At 38.5% G+C, this 17585-nt stretch overlaps 1 protein-coding gene across 1 annotated transcript in view; it reads left to right on the top strand.

The window, feature by feature from the left end:
• Nucleotides 1-17585, top strand: part of LOC136677988 (contactin-associated protein-like 5) — a 105201-nt gene that overhangs the window by 23285 nt on the left and 64331 nt on the right. The window contains exons 2-4 of the mRNA XM_066655726.1: nucleotides 4977-5087; nucleotides 7413-7606; nucleotides 16153-16300. Of these exons, the coding sequence (XP_066511823.1) occupies nucleotides 4977-5087; nucleotides 7413-7606; nucleotides 16153-16300 (453 nt within the window). The remainder of the gene's footprint in view (nucleotides 1-4976; nucleotides 5088-7412; nucleotides 7607-16152; nucleotides 16301-17585) is intronic.

Raw genomic sequence — 17585 nt, 5'->3', positions numbered from 1 at the left:
AAATGACCTGCTGTTACCTTTTCAGGAGAATATTAGCCAACTCAGGATCTACCCTGTAGTTTTGCTGGGCTCTAAGCTGTCTTCATCGGTCAAATTCATTGCCTGTATTTCCTCTCAGTTGCTCTGTCTCTGTTCAAGAAAAGCTTTAGAATGACCTCTGATAATACACCTTGGTCATTTAAAAATGTAGTACAGTGAATATATTACAGATTGCTCCTTTAAGCCCAGGGCTGCATTGAATGGTATTTTAGGGGCACTTTGGTGCTAGTCACTTTGCCATGATACGGGATTGGTGAAGCTTTCATTTAGTTATATATTCTCTCTCTCTCTCTCTCTCTCTCTCTCTCTCTCTCTCTCTCTCTGTGTGTGTGTGTGTGTGTGTGTGTGTGTGTGTGCTATATCACATAATTAGCATACATTTAACAATGTCCCATTGATGGAAGAGTTTTTAACAGTTTATATGTGACATGACTCTAAAAAACTTGTGCTTCTGAAGGGTGACGAACTTTTATTCTGAAAAGTAGAGAACGTTCATGTGTAAGGGCGCATCACCTTCATTTTTAATGTTAGTCTTTTCATTGTGAAGGATGAAGAACCTTTATTTTGAAGGGTATTTATGACAGAAAGCTGGGTGTAGTCTGGGCTTTAACCCACTCTTTTCCACTCAGAGACATTAGCACAGCCTCACTGCACCTGTCACTTTTCTCCTCTTTTCTGTCAGAGCAGAGCGAGGGATGAGATGGGGAGAGGGACGAGATGGAGAGAGGGAGGAGGTGGGTAGAAGAGTAGAAGGGACTGTATCTGCTTGTCATTCAGAATCATTCATATTTATGAGCCTCCGAAACATCACTCGCTCAATTGACTTCTTACCAACAGAGAGACAGAGAGAGAGAGAGAGAGAGAGAGAGAGAGAGAGAGAGCACAGAGAGAAAGCAAGAGGAAACAGAGAGAGGGAGAAAGAGAGTGAGATTGAGAAAGCAAGAGGAAACAGAGAGAGGGAGAAAGAGAGTGAGATTGAGAAAGCAAGAGGAAACAGAGAGAGGGAGAAAGAGAGTGAGATTGAGAAAGAATATAAACAAGAGAGAGAGAGAGAGAGAGAGAGAGAGAGAGAGAGAGAGAGAGGGAACATAGAGCAAGAAACTAGAGAGACAGAGATGGATAGAGACAGCATAGGGAGAGTGGGAGAGAGAACAAAGAGAGACAGAGAGAGAAAATAAAAAGAAATAAGAAAAGAACAAAGAGAGTACAGAGAAAAAGAGAGAATGATAAAAGAAAGTTAAAGAAACAGAGAGAGAGCACAAGAGAGGCAGAACAGAGAGAAAAAAGAAAAAGAGAGATAACAGAGAGCGAGAGAGGAAACAGAGAGACAGACAAAATGAGAGAAAGATATAGTGAGAAAAAACAAAGAGAGAGTTTACAGTAAGGTTTTTTTTTTCACCATAAATATATGGTTGCAGTGTATAAGATATATGCTTTTTTGGCAACCATACATTTTATATTCAATCAACCATTTTGTTTACATTACATCACTATCAAAAATATATACACAGAATGTAAAAACCTAATAGCTATTTCATTGTCTGTAACCACTTATCCAGTTCAGGGTCGCGGTGGGTCAAGGGGGCGCCAGTCCTTCACAGGGCAACACACACTCACTCAAACTTATGAACATTTTTGGGTCCACCTACCAACGTGTGTTTTTTGATCGTGGGAGGAAATCAGAGCACCTGGAGGAAACCCACATGGACATGGGGAGAACACACCAAACTCCTCACAGACCTGGAGTGGGACTTGAACCCACAACCTCCAGGTCCCTGGAGCTGTGTGACTGCGACACTACCTACTGCGCCACCGTGCCACCCATGAAACTAAGAATATTTACAAAAAAAACAAACCAACAACAAAAAATGGTTTTGCCATATACTTACCCTCTAAAGAAATAATATAAACTGTATATATCATCATCATCATCATTTTCTTCTCCGCTTCTCCATTTCAGGGTCGCGGTGACTGTATATATGAATATATAAATTTAAATATGTATAAATATAAATATAAACTGGCTTATTTGTCTCCTGAGCTCCCCTTACCTGTTGCTGAGTGTAATTCACATTCACAGCACTGTTGAAATGAAAACTCTCTCTCTCTTTTTCACACACACGCACGCACGCACACACAGCTTCTGAGCTGAGGGATATTCATATCTGTCACAACCGGCTCCCTTACAGACAAACACAAACTGTCTCTCTCTCTGTCTCTCTCTCATAGACAAACACGCACACACCTCGCTTCCCCCCCTCTCTTTCTCCTCTGAGACGAGGGATATTTACATTGGTTACAACTGGCTCTTGGGCTTATAGTAATAAACACACCTAGGGCACTCCAGCTATAAACACCCTCACACTTATTACCAGAATCAATGTCCATTGCTAATAAGTGAGCTAACCCAGCTAAATTTGGCAGGTGCAAACACTCACACTCATTTATCTGTAACTCTTAAAAACCTGATTCTAATATTTTGTCGTCAACAAAGGTCCACCGTTCCACCGATACAAAGTGTAACTCTGGCCATTATAACATACAACAACTGCAGAAAAGCACATATCACCAGAATCAATGGTTAACGCTAAAAAGTGTGCTAATCCAGCTAAACTTAGCAGTCGCAAACAATGGCTCACTGATCAATAACTCTCAAGACGGACTCCCCCATGAGTCCCAGGTCTTCCCAGTCCTTGGCTACTTGTACCACTCATAATGGACTATGTATTTAACAGTGACAAAATGTGTTTTTCACAAAACATACATGCAAATATTACAGTGTTGCTCATTATATGAATGTTACCAAACCAATAATTAATAAATAATAAGGAAGAATTATTTTTTTTCCCAGAAAAGCAATGTAAAAATGTGTTATGGCTGATATAATAATAATTATTTATATTATCATTATTATTGTTTTTTTAACTGAAAAATCTATAGACATTTGTTTACAGTGCAGAGAAAACATTTCCAATGCTGTACCAAGAGACTTTGTACACCTCTGGTGGACTCTTGCCACTGGGCATGGTAAGCTTCCGTCTCTCTCTCTCTCTCTCTCTCTCTCTCTCTCTGTATGGAATCAGTTGTGAAGCTAAGAGTCCAAAGGCTTTTAAAAGGTTAATTAGCTGAAAACTCAGTTGTACGTCTTCAAAAAAAAAAAAGGAAAAAAGAGTGTCAATTATCCCTCTCTCTCTCTCTCTCTCTCTCTCTCTCTCTCTTTTATCTATTCTATCTATCTATCTATCTATCTATCTCTCTGATGGTTTCCATCCAGTGATTTTTTTTTTTTTAGCATTTCTGTAATGGATTGTCACAACATTGTCCACTAAGAGTGAGTAAGAGTGACCTATTAGCCTGGACTATTATCCACGATTAGCTGGGTTAATGAGCCAGTCAGCGAGTTCCACAAGTTCCTGGTGAATTTGTGACAGGCCATAAATATGCACATGACTTATGCAGCGTTAGTGAATTTAAATAAATGGCAGCAGGACAAATATTACAGAGTCATTTACTGAAGCAATGTCCCAGCAACTACTTATCAGACCACATTAAACCCACTACTTTCTGCAGGCGTTACCAACTGGCAAAACAAAGAAATGTCATGCTTTGTCCAGTACTTGCCTCATTTTGCGCCATGTATAAACAGGCTGGAAACAAAATACAGCAATGGTGACTGTAACATTTAGTGATGTTTACTCATAGAGCATTTTTGGGAGCAATTTTTGTTATTTGGGTTTTTTTCATTTCTTGTTGCACAATCTCTCTGGATTCTGACATAGGCCACTGATCCACGGAGCATTTGAACATCTTCAAAAGACCACAGTGTAATTTCACTAGCTGCTGCTGCTAATTAATTTGGTTGCAATTAAATTGCTGCTGGGCAATGAATCCAAAATGTATCAAAATCAACATTCAGAACTTTCAGTCAAATCTAGCCTAAATAAGTTATGTCGATGTATCTTTAAATTCTGTTCATGCTTTTGATTCTGTTAAATCTTTTAACATGTCTCCCACTACCTACCTTTAAAGGTACAACACTGGTTCTCCAGTTGTCCAGTTGTGTTCCCTATAAGTACATTAAATTCTCTTATCCAGAAGGAGAGGTGAGTATTGGTATGGTTTTATTATGGAAGTGTGTTAAATATGAGAAAATTATATAAGACCTGAAAATAAAATTGGGTGTATGAAATCAACACAATTTTCAAATCCACACTTAATATAGAATATGGTACAATTAGGTTTCATAAAAGGGAATGAATATGTACCCTTGAGGCTATCACTACAGTATAATTTCTGTCCTCTTAAAACCATACTCCTGTGCATGTTGTCATGTGATTCTACCCCATCCAATATGCCACATGGAGGAGAACCTAAGCACAGAGGCCAACTGAGCAACTCAAGCTTGTTGTACTAAAAACAAATGCAATGTCTGTTGTTTTGACATGATTTGATATTACATAAAGAGGTCAAATGTAAACAGTAAGAAAACAGTCGAGTCGAATAGGTACTATGCAGTGGAAAAGCGCCACAACTGCTGATTCTGTTCCGTCAGTTCTACAAGCTTGTAGGGGAACACTAACTGCTAATTCTAATTCTGCTTTGTATATTTCGTCCATTTTTTATAAACATTAAAGCCTCTCTCAGAGAGAAAACTAGCACTGTGTTGAATGATGGGGGAGAGGGAGGGCCATCTTATCTGCCCCCCTCCGACCCCCCCTCAAAGAAAAAAAATAAGTATATATATATATATATATATATATATATATATAGAGAGAGAGAGAGAGAGAGAGAGAGAGAGAGAGAGAGCTGTATCATCACTCAGTTATGGAGGGTCATAAAGGAGTAAAGATTAGTGCCCACACACCTATGACCATTATATTGATGTTATGATTTGTCACTTCCTCTCTCTCTCTCTCTCTCTCTCTCTCTCTCTCTAGATCAGTGTAATGGACCTCTGGTCTCAGGTCTGCCGCCCACGTCCTTCCTCAGCTCGTCCACTTCCTCAGAGAGAGAGGCAGCCCACTACGCTAAACTTAACAGAAGAGACGGTGAGTCAGCAGACATCACACACACACACATACACACACACACACACACACACACAGTCACACACACACATACAGACACACAGCTCGAGCCTCAGGGTCTGCAGCTTCCTCAATTATTCACAGTCTGAAGGTGGTTTAAAGGTTCTCTGCCTTCACAAAGTTGTTTTAGTTTTATTGCTATATGTTTTAAGGTGGACTGGAAAATTCCAAATTAATCCAGCCACCTTTGAGAAGCCCATAATTTATCCACGTTTTGTCTTGTAGAGCAGTATTTACAGTTCCATGAACACTTATAGAACCATTTGCACACTTAAAGGAATAGTAGATACAATTGGGTGTTTTTGCTTATAGCACTGTCCTGAAACCAAGGGTGGGGCGTAGGTGGAGTTAGGGGTGGTTTCCTACCCTCCAAAATACATAATGTACATAATCCAATTTCTAAAGTGCTGAGCCCAGAATAGGAACGACAGAGGCTCTAGTCTCCCTATTTACAGGTTCTGCTATTGTTGCTCTATCAAGCTTGTAGCAGTAGAAGAACTGGTTTTTGTTCCTGTATGAAAGTATTTTTTGAAAAGGTTTGAAATTTAAGCATTTACTTATACAGTACCAGTCAGGGAGGATTTCCTTTGTTTTGGGCTATTTTCCACATATTATGAATGTACAGTGGCAGTCAAATATTTTGACATCTCCTCATTCGATGGTTTGGAATGGTTTTCAGTGAACAGCTGTGGCCTCATCAATAGTTAATTTGTAGAACTGCTCACCTTCTTAATGTGTTTGAGACCATAATTTGGGTTGTGCAGAGGTAGGGGTTGGTACACAGTTCTAAACAGTGAATAGCACTATTCCACCAATGACTAATGAGAAGATCCAAACTTTTGCCTGGTATTGTATATTGTCGTTGTCCAATTAAAAACATTCATTCATTCATTATCTGTAAGTGCTTATCCAGTTGAGGGTCGCGGTGCGTCCAGAGCCTACCTGGAATCATTGGGCACAAAGCAGGAATACACCCTGGAGGGTGCGCCAGTCCTTCACAGTGCAACACACACACTCACACGTACGGACAGTTTGAGTAGCCAATCCACCTACCAACGTACACGGACACGGGGAGAACACACCACACTCCTCACAGGCAGTCACCCAGAGCGGGATTTGAACCCACGTCCAGGTCACTCAAGCTGTGTCACTGCGACACTAACCTGCTGTGCCACCGTTCCGCCCCGATTAAAAACACATATGTCCTAAGAACTAACTTTTCAGGAAGAACAAAATATTATATTTCTCTGACGGCAACAGTAAAAATAAACCACAGATAATGTGATTTATACCTATTACAGATCAGAAATGTAAAAATATATTTATTGGGACACATGTCCAAAGTTTCTTATGTAAAATGGCTGGTGTGTATAATTGACAGCAAATATTGACAAATGTGGATTTATTTTAGTGGATTCCAACAAGTCAACTCCACAACCACAGCCCGCAGCGCATTCTTGTAAAACACTGCCGCTGTGAATCCATATTTTAGCAAAAGACTAGTCTATCATTACTATACTTCATGAAAATTGGCATATTTAATCCTTATTGTGATCAATTATCATCACACTAGTCTAATGTTTCATGTGAGTAAACATGCTATCAGTTAACTTTATCACGGACACTCAGACAGTACCTGGAGAACATGGGAGGCAGGAGATACGTGGTTTTGATTGACAGGTCTAGTAGCCAATGGAGATACTTGTTAAAGAAACTGTGATTTTTCAGCTTTTCTTTGGTTATTTTAATATTAGCTATGAACAGACAAAGATTAATGCCCACATTTAACACATGTTAATAAAGAGAAAATTGCTAAAAATGGAGATAGGTGTTTTTAATCAGACAACGATGATACAAGGCGATGCCACATTGGATCGAAGGCAAGTTTTTCCAATGGGAAGATGTCATGTAGCATATCAAAGAAGACCAGAATTGTCTAAGGAAACGATTGCCATCATCAGATTTGCAATGTCTAGTTAAAAAGTTATCAACCCATAAAAATTCTAAACTTTTGCTGTTTGTTACAGGCATGCCCAGACCCTAAATGCTCAGCGCCGTCTTCAGCCAGAATGGATGGGAACATTGTTTCCTGTAGCATTCTCAGGTAGTGCTGAGCATTTAGGGTCTGGTGGAGCCCGTAACAAGCCTGTGACATTGTTTTCCACTGATGATATATGCATGACCACACAATCTGTACTAAAAAAACAACCTGAGTGTATGTGTGTGTGTGTGTGTGTGTGTGTGTGTGTGTGTGTGTGCATGTGCATGTGCATGTACGTATTATAGGAGATGGAGGTTGGACACCGGCGAGATCGGACACGCTGCGCTGGTTACAGATTGACCTGCGGGAGAGGGTGGAGGTGGTTGCCGTGGCGACACAAGGCCGATTCGGCAGCTCTGATTGGGTGTCCCGCTACACACTGCTGTACAGTGACACGGGAAGAACGTGGAGACAGTTCAGACAGGAGGACAGCACCGGGGTCAGTCTTTTACATCACACAGTTAATACATATATGGAATTTGTTGAGAAGTAGTTCAGTATTACTTCCTCGACCATGAATGAGTTTTCTTGTCATCATTTTCATGTGTGTGTGTGTGGGGGGGGGAGAGAGAGAGAGAGAGAGAGAGAGAGAGAGAGAGAGAGATAGAGAGAGAGAGAGAGAGAGAGAGAGAGAGAGAGAGAGAGAGAGAGAGAGAGAGAGAGAGAGTGAGTGAGAGAGAGAGGGGTGAAAACTCATTCGCTCACCACCCCCTCACCAGAGTGTGAATTACTCTGCGGTGATTTTTTTTCTTTTCTTTTCTCTTGGTTTATTTTGACGAGTGTGAGATCGATGGGGTTTGGCCTCTGTGTCACCGGAGCCACAGCAAAACAAACACCTCGCTCTCGCCCACTTCTCCTCAATCAATACCGGCCATTTCACACTACAGTCTTACAGAGAGAGAGAGAGAGAGAGAGAGACAGACAGACAGACAGACAGACAGACAGAAAGAGACAAACATTAACAGAGACAGACAGGCAACACAGACAGACAGACACAAACGGGCAGAAGTGGACAGACAGACAGAAAGGTGAGTGTCAGATCCCCTGAGTGTCTCTACACTTTTTGACAGTGAGAGGAAATCTCATCGCTCCTGTGTTTTATGGAAATGTCTTTTTTAAAGTTTGTATTAGATTGGGATTATAGAGCGAGGGATGATGTTTTTTGGGTGGTTTTGAGGGTGAGGGGAGTGTGGTTCTGTACAGCACAGTGTGCCTCCAGGCCTGTCTCCCAGCCGTGTTGACGCTAGGTCCCGCTAGCGGTTTTATCATCATTAGCTTTGGGCTTAAGTTTAAAGAAACCAATGCTGCTTCTTTTTTTTTTTTAATTTTAGGTAAATGTTTAGATAAATATTAATATTAGACCAGTTCTTTCACTCAGTACTACCACAATCGTTACTATCATAATCTGATGGTATTTAATCTAACCCAAGGGTTTCCTATCCCAGTTTTGCACATTATTTTCTTCATTTCCATCTAATCTAATCTAGTCTAAAATCAATCTATACCCTGTAATCAAACCTATAGTCTAGAATCCGATCTATAGTCTATTATTCAATCTATATAGTCTATAATCAAATGTACAGCCAATATTCATTCATTCATTATCTGTAACCGCTTATCCAGTTCAGGGTCTCGGTGGGTCCAGAGCCTACCAGGAATCATTGGGCACAAGGTGGGAATACACCCTGGAGGGGGCGCCAGTCCTTCACAGGGCAACACAAACACTCACTTTTGAGTCGCTAATCCACCTATAAACATGTTATTTTGAAACGTGGGAGGAAACCCATGCGGACACGGGGAGAACACAGTAAACTCCTCACAGACAGTCACCCAGAGCGGGAATTTCACCCACAACCTCCAGGTCCCTGGAGCTGTGTGACTGTAACGCTACCTGCTACCGAGACCACTGTGCCGCCCAGCCGATATTCTATAGTCTATAAATGTATTCATATTGTATAATCTAGGGGTATTTACTTAGTTTTTCTCGATTGTTTACACACTTTTTTGAAAGCATGCCTCATACTCTCAGAACTACACACAAATCAATAAACACACACACAATGGGCAAAACCCCTCAATTCTCCTGCAAAATGAAACTTTACATTCAAAACAATGTTATCTCTTATCAAAATGGTATTTTGTTTTCAGATGACACACACAAACTATCATATAAATAGACATTTATTAGAACAAGTTGAACACTGATGTGCTCAGTGTAAAACACTATGATGAATGGAAAACACTTCTCCATTCAGCATAATGACTTAGGCCTTTTTTTGTTCAGTGTTACAATTACTACAGGCAGTACATACATAAGTGTGCAGTAAAATATTTTAGACTATTGTTTTTATACTCAGAACAAACAAATACACGGTAACAAATATATTTTATTTTTCTTGTACACAATGTACACAGTGTGCATCCCAACCAATACATTGTTGCACATACAGTGGTCTACATACAAAACAAAACAGAAGGAGTTACTGTATACAGGTAAAATCTGCCAAAAAGTATGTTGCATTCTCTCTTCTGTTTTGGACTGGCTACAGCACCTCATCCACATCACAAACAATGGCCAAGCAGCATGGGAAATATCACTTAGCATGGAAAATCCAGCCATGAAAAGCATCAATTGCTATATCTCCACAAACGTCTTCCAAGGCTTGGAAAAGGGGGGACTATACATGAATTCACAAATACACTGAACAGAAAACATAGTAAAATACTGTAAATGCTGTGTAGGAATACAAAGTAAGAATTCATTTCCCAAATACTTGAAACATACTTTATTTTTACAGTCCTACAGAACAGTCCACAGGCAATACTGTACTACTGTACTCATATTGATATGCAGTACTGCAGTTTTCTAGTGAGAGTAGATTTCTTACTTATTGTCATTTCGGAAAGTCCGGATGATGGATGCTACAGTGTAGCTGCTCAAATTTGGCTGTACTCTTTGCCCAGCCTCCCTCGTGGCTCGGATCTCATCAGAGATCACGGTCCTTGGACTTCCTCATCCTCCTCCTCTTACTCTCACTTCTCTGGCTCTGCCTCTGTTTCCAATGTTGGCACCCACTGCTCCAAAACAGAACAGCTCGCCTGTTGCCATTTCCTGCTAAAGCTCTGATTGCTAACTGTAAAACTCTGTGACAGGTATTTGCCCATGTGATGAGTCAGTGTGCATAGTAGGGCAATTAACTTTATAATTTTTAATAATTTTGATTTTCTTTTGTGCCTAATGTAGAAAATTGTGTGTAGTGTTTTGAAAAAAGTGTGTTTTAGAAATGCAATTTGAGTGTAAAGCAGGAATTGTGCTTGTAGTTCAGCAGAATTGGTTCAGGGGGTTGGTGCATGAGTTACATGCTCTGGTCATTGCGTGTAAGTTATACAGAGAGTGAAATTTCTTTAAGCAAAGGTCCAGAACATCATAAGATCTTGTGTGCATTACGAATCAGGGCCATAAACTGAGTGTCAAATCAAATAAAGTAAAATTCAATAATGTGCCTTGTACTGGTGCCTGACATTTCTGTTTTAATAATCATATGAGACATGTTGGTTTCGACCTGCGCGTGGGAAGAATAAACCTGTACCATTCTTGGATAAAAGCTCTGTTGTGGTTGTTCACAAGTCAATCTGTGATATACCATAAAAAAACAAACAGAATAAAAAAAAAAAGCTGTGATACCACACACTGTTTGAATTATATTTCTTTTCAGACTGCAGTTTCTTGCTTTGTATCAACTGCGTTTCAGTTGCCTCCACTCCTCATTAATGCACATACCTGATCAGCTGAGAATTATGTTGTATGCATTTATAATGCGTACCATAATTGCTAGAAAATATACTTCGATTAAAACAGAAACACCCTGTCAAAATGAAATAATATTCAGTATTTTATTGGTTATAGGCCCAGTTCTGGAAAACAGACATAAGACATAAGAGTGACTTCTGGCCTATAATCTCTGAGATCTAATGTTTAGTGTGTATTTCAATCTCTAGTCTCTAATCCAATAAACAGTCTATAATGTAATATAATTGAAATCACAGTCTGTACTTTAATCAATAGTCTATAATGTTGTCTATGGTGTATAATTTAATCTCAATTCTTTAATCTAATCTCTAATTTGTAATGCAATTAATAGACTATAGTCTAATCTAAAGTCTGTGCTTAACTTTACACACCTGCTATAGTCTATAGCACAAATAGGCGGCCCACTGTTCGAGTCCGGACCCAGATGCAGTCCCATCCAGACCTGGACCTGTAACTGATAAACTATTAAGAGCTGTTTAATTTAAGAGTGTTTGTTTTAAATGACTAGAAGTGACTCTGACTAGAAGTGAGCTTTAGTTCTCTGGGAAATTACCAGACTAATTGCATGTGTTTCTGCCTATCACATGTGAGGCTTCTCAGCCAATCACTGTATTCTCCAATGAGTGTCTCCACAGGGCAGGGCTCCAGACACTGCTGTTCTGGGCACAGTAAAAACAGCCCAATGGTCTTTTGGGACCCTTTCAGGATGGCAGTATTGTTAAAACCAGAAACTTTAAAAATAAGGGAATGATTACGGGTTGAAATTATCATAACACTGAACATGGATTCCCATCCTTCAGCATTAAGAGCCAAGCTTTCTGTTAACAGATAAAGTCCTGCCCTCCAGCAATAAGAACCAATCAGATTGCTGGTTGTGTAAAGCAGTAAAGTCAACTGCAACTACAAGTCATTAGGGACTATATTTACATATGCATTTTTGTTTTTCAAAATCATTGTTTTATTTGTAAATTTTACATGAAATGAGAAATTGACTTTTTTATGGACAGCGTTTGTTATATATATATTCATAAATTTTTGAAATATATTGAAATGTAACTGAAATGGTAATTTGATTTGAATCAGCTGTTAACTATATAAAAAAATTGCTATAAATACAAGGCTACTTCAATATGCAGGATAGAGCACTGATCTTAATGCAGTAATGAATTTTAATTAATTACACCCGGTCTATGGTCTGTATCCCATCTGGTATACAATTCTATAATCTAATCTCGTCTAAAATCTAAACTCTAATCCAGTCTACAATCTATTTTTCATAATATAATCTGTTACCTCATATACAGTCTAGAGTATAAACAATGACCAGTCTTAGTTTGTAATCTAAAACAGAATCCCTATGCTACAGTCTATATTTTAAAATCGATTTTGTAATCTCATTTATACGTCTGTATAATATTTTTATATCATCAGATATTGTGGGTATATATTATCATAGCTGATGCAGCAGCCTCTAGAGAAGCACTATATTTAGATTAGATTAAAGATGGACTGTCTGTCAGGGCAGTTATGTAAACACACACTCTACTCCAGAGACTAATCCATGGGCACATCTGCATGTCCTTGTTTTCATTCAGTTGAACACCTGGTTTTAGGTTTGGAGGTCAGACAGTGGACCATACTCTACAATAAACAAAAGAGAAAAGGTCATGTACACTATATATTCCCAAGGCTTTGAACACACCCTTCTATTTACAGTTTTTTTACAACTTCTAACATTCTTTTGTCCAATCTGTAGTCACACTTTCAAAATCACAATAAACGCAACATAAGTCTGTTGTGGGCTATACCATTAATACAACTGTTTTCGCACAAAATGCAGTCTTTAAAGGTGTTTATAAAATGCTTACATATTCTGTACATTCAAGGCTACCCAAAATTCTGGATCTTTCTTGACTTATTTACAACTGCTTGCACACAGCGTGTTAAAAATGAAAACCTAATGTTCAAAACCTTAAGTATAGTATAAAATGTATCGTTCTGCAAAAAAAAAAAAGCAGACGGAAAGCTATTACTTTAATACACATTTTTGAATATACAGTTTTCTTTATAGACCAACCACTGCTGATTCCAATCCCAGTTGGAGACACAGCCAGGTGCTTTCTGTGACATGCACACTTAAAAAAAAGGTGGCTTGTTTGGACTGAGTTTGGTCAATGTGGGCACAGGAGCAAACAGAGTGACAGAGGAAAGGAAAAAACATGTCTGGATAAGGAAGAGGAATAGTTGGGCCAGGGCAAGGGAGAGGGAGAGGAGTAAGAATGTGTGGTGGTGTTCAACGAAGGATAAGAACTATTGTCACTGATGAAATTAGAGCCACCATCATAGATCATGTGATAAACAATGGTCTATCACAGAGAGAGGCTGTTGAAAGAGTGCAGCTTAACCTCAGTCAACTGTGGCTTCCATCATCTGGACTTTTAAACAAACTAACAGGTGAACAATACATTTTACAAGTATATCCCTAATGATGCTACATCTTAGTAACTGCAGGCCACCAGTCCCACCGCTAATATGTATGTTGTATTTTTGTTCCTTTACTGTAAAGCAAGCAATGTTTTCCTCCCTCTGGGGGAAGGGGAAAACTCCTGAGAGAAGACCAGGAGCCATTTTAGACATGGCCATTGCTGACAATGGAATAAAAATAAATTCAGACCAGAATGACCGGATATAACCAAGAATTTCACAATAAGGAAAGCATTGACAATCATTGCCTGTGCTCTGAGTAAACATAGAGTTTGAATGAATCAGTTGTACACAGATCCTTTTGAAAGAACATTGAAAGGGTTAAGAAACTCTGGCACCAATATGTCCTGGTTAGGTGTCTATCCTATATACCTCTTATATCTTGTAATATAGGTAGTTTTACACTATGCCACCCTGCATGGAAACATGAGTTACAGTATTTACAGACAAACTCAAATTGTGTTCATGTTGGGGGGAACACAAGGACATTTGTGATTACATGGGACAATGTAGCATTCCACCATTCTCATGTCATCACAAACTGGTTTGAAGATCACTAAAGAATTATGTCCCTTTTCCTCCCGCCCGATTCGTCTTTCCTCAACCCCACTGAGGATTTTTTTTCAGCCTGAATGTGGAAGGTGTACAATCATCAGCCACATGACCAAATATCCCTCATGGATGCAATGGATGCTGGCTGCAAAGACATTTCAGCTGAAGACTGCCATGGGTGGATAAGGCATGTCAAGCGTTTCTATCCCAGGTGCATTGCAAGGGAAAATATCAGATGTGATGTGAATGAAAATATGTGGCCAAAGGTTGGAGATCATTCAGATTAATAAGACCGTTCGGTTTTGTGTATTGGTTTTTACCCCTTGTGTGGCTTTTTTAGTATATGTGTTTTTTTACACAAGGCTAATTATAGTATGTATATGATTACAGTAGCTCTTATTTGAGTTAGGCCCTAGGACCTATATAAGATTTTGCTATTCCGTTTTTTTTCCCAGTGCCTCTTACAGTTGCATTTAAACAGTAATTATGTGACATAGCCATATCCAATATGTTGTTTTCTTTTCTAAAGACCCTTGGCTGCTCAAATATGTGATCGCCTGAGGTTTAAATGTTAACTGATATTTGAAATTTTCTTTACAATGGCCATGTTTTGACCAAAATTTTAGCATGTGCCTGTTTTTTTTTTACATATTTCTCAATGTACAGCCTTCAAAACATATTCTAATACCTGATATCTTTGCACATATTGCTACACAGCTAACACAGTGCTACACACTAATAGTGTTGATTTAACATTCAACAAACATAATTTGCTGTGTATTCTGGGGTGTCTGTTAGTGGAAAACAAGTATTTTTGATGATAATGTATTACATGGCATATTACTGTGACAAAATAAATGAGTAGCATAAGATTTATTTTCCTTGATTTTCTAAGCTCTGGGATGTATGACTGATAAAACTCTGCCAATCACAGCAGGCCCAGACTTTCACTCATTTAGTTGGACATCATCCCAACAAATACAAATTGTTTTGGTACATTGGCAGCTGCTTATATTGGTATCTATTATTATTATTATTATTATTATTATTATTATTATTATTATCTTTTAAAAATATGATGGAGTAATACTTGTTTATTTAGAATACATACAGTAAAGAATTATTTAAGCTTTTTAATTTATAACTGGTGATCTAATCCAATATTATTTGATGTGAAACCTCCTACAAAAACTTTGAAACATTATAATTATATAATGGGAGTATGTTTTTACTGAATGACTCGGTTTATTCCGCCCGTAGACAGTGTAGGTTCACAGCACCTCTATTTTAAGAAACGGTAGGATCTGCGGTTTCTGACTGTATATGGAGCACACATATGCCTTCTTGAGCCATAAAGCAGAGAATATAAGTTGTGCTTTTTACCTCGCAGACTGCGAGATTTGGGTCCAGTTCGGCTACACTTTCATGTGCCTAATAAAATAAAACCTTTATTGCTAGATGGTCACTGTCTATTCTACATTCCATACAGTATGCACACAAGTCCAAATGTGGTGGACTACAGTAAAAATTAAATGACAACAAATTAAATAAAACAACACATGTTATAATGTCTGTGGTTTGCTGGGAGAGTAAAAAATTACATGTAATACTGTTTCTGTAATGAGATCAACTGTAAATTTTATGACAGTGGTTGTGCAGTGACTTTATGTTCCTCTTGATTAGAGAATATCTCCTAGTGTTGAATCATTGAAAGAATGATTTGATATTGAACCAGTTTTGCTGTGTGTTAACAGTGTTAGTGTATATAGAGAAATGTGCTTTTGAACAGGAAATGAACTATTTGGCTATTTGTATGAGGTAGATGTGTTGCTGTGTTTAGTTTTGAAAAAGTATATTTTTGGTAAATGTTTGTTAGTAGTTGTAAAAAACTGTAATGTCAACACAGATCTTTAATTGTATACAGTTTGTATAATATATAAAAAAAAAATCAAGTGAAACAGGATGCTCTAGAGCAGCTGCACATGAGCCTAGGGTCACCATGTCCTATACCAAATGTGAGGCTGAGAGCTATAAAGCCCCACCTCATCACATACCAATAACATTCAGTACATTCCAGCACAGTCAACATGAGGGCTAACAGTATCCCACTCCTCACTGCTGTTTACTGTGTGTTTCAGACTTTTCCAGGGAACTCGAATGCAGATGGAGTCGTCCACCATAAACTTTCCCATTCCATCAGAACGAGGTTCCTACGGTTCCTGCCTCAGGACTGGAGTTCAGAAGGATGGATTGGATTGAGAGTGGAGGTTTATGGCTGCTCTTACAGTAAGTCATGGTTTGTTTGTTTGTTTGTTTGTTTGTTTGTTTGTTTGTTTGTTTTGGCATATTGTTGACATCTTGCACTTGGTAAATGGTGGGTTGATTTTTGTTAACAGTAATTTAACATCTGTGCATACTAATTTGATGTTGCTAAATGATATTCCATAATAAATGGTTACCAAAGCAGTAACTTAACCATAGCACATGTTGTTGTAACCTTAGTAAATGGTATCTGGGTCATATTTTACGTATTGTGCATTTGGTGAATTGTATTTTGTCTTTCATAATTGGTAATCCGTCATTTGTTTATAGTGTTTTGAGCTTGGTAAATGGTATTTGTACTTTAGTAAATAGTGTTTTGAGCTTGGTAAATTGGTGCTTGGAGATTGGTAAATGGTGTTTTGAGCTTGGTAAATTGGTGCTTGGAGATTGGTAAATGGTGTTTTGAGCTTGGTAAATGGTGTAAACATTATGTTGGCCATGATTGTAGTCTTGTGAACTTAGTAAATGGTAATTTGGTCTTGGTAATTGGTCATTTGACTGAGTTATACGGTGTTATGTGCTTGGTAAATGATGTTTTGGCCTTGGTAATTGGCTATTTGACTTTGGTAAGCATTGTTTTGAGCATAGTAAATGGTGTTTTGAGCTTGGTAAGTGGTATTCTAACATCGGTAAAAGGTGTTATGAGCAAAGTAAATAATATGTTGGCCTTTGTTATTCTGTTGTGAGGTTGTTAAATGGTATTTTGACTTTGACAAATCTCACAACACCATTTAACTATAGGTATTTTGCCCTTGAAATTAAGTGGTAGTAAATACTATCTGGTAGACTTTTGCATCACACATGGTAACATTAAGCTCATGAGCAGCTGTTTCAGAATATCCAATTATATGCTTTTTTGTGTAGATTATAGTTGTGTCAGCACCTAAAACCAGCTGAATTTGCAAATCAGGAGGAATGTGGGGATACATCTGCGAATATGGTTTAAATATTCATATTTTTTTCCTCTCATTAGTCGCCTGTAGAGTGACATTTACTGAGAAAACAATGGAAATTAATTGATTACCCTGAGAGACTCCAGATCCCCATGCTTCTCTATCAAAGCTGAAATATTCATAAAGGTTGCCATGCTTGCTAATGCCCTGGGTAGAAGCTGACCTTTAACACACACCTACTGTAGAACCAGTTCCAGATCTAGATCTAGTACCAATCTGACAAATCAATGCAAAAGGGCAATCTGGTCTCACATTCCTATTATTCCAATCCTTTAATTTTCAGTTGAGTTCACATT

This window comes from Hoplias malabaricus, chromosome Y, assembly GCF_029633855.1.
Source record: "Hoplias malabaricus isolate fHopMal1 chromosome Y, fHopMal1.hap1, whole genome shotgun sequence".
NCBI lineage: Eukaryota > Metazoa > Chordata > Actinopteri > Characiformes > Erythrinidae > Hoplias > Hoplias malabaricus.
Note: the sequence above shows the minus strand (reverse complement) of the source record. Positions and strands in the feature narration are given on the sequence as shown.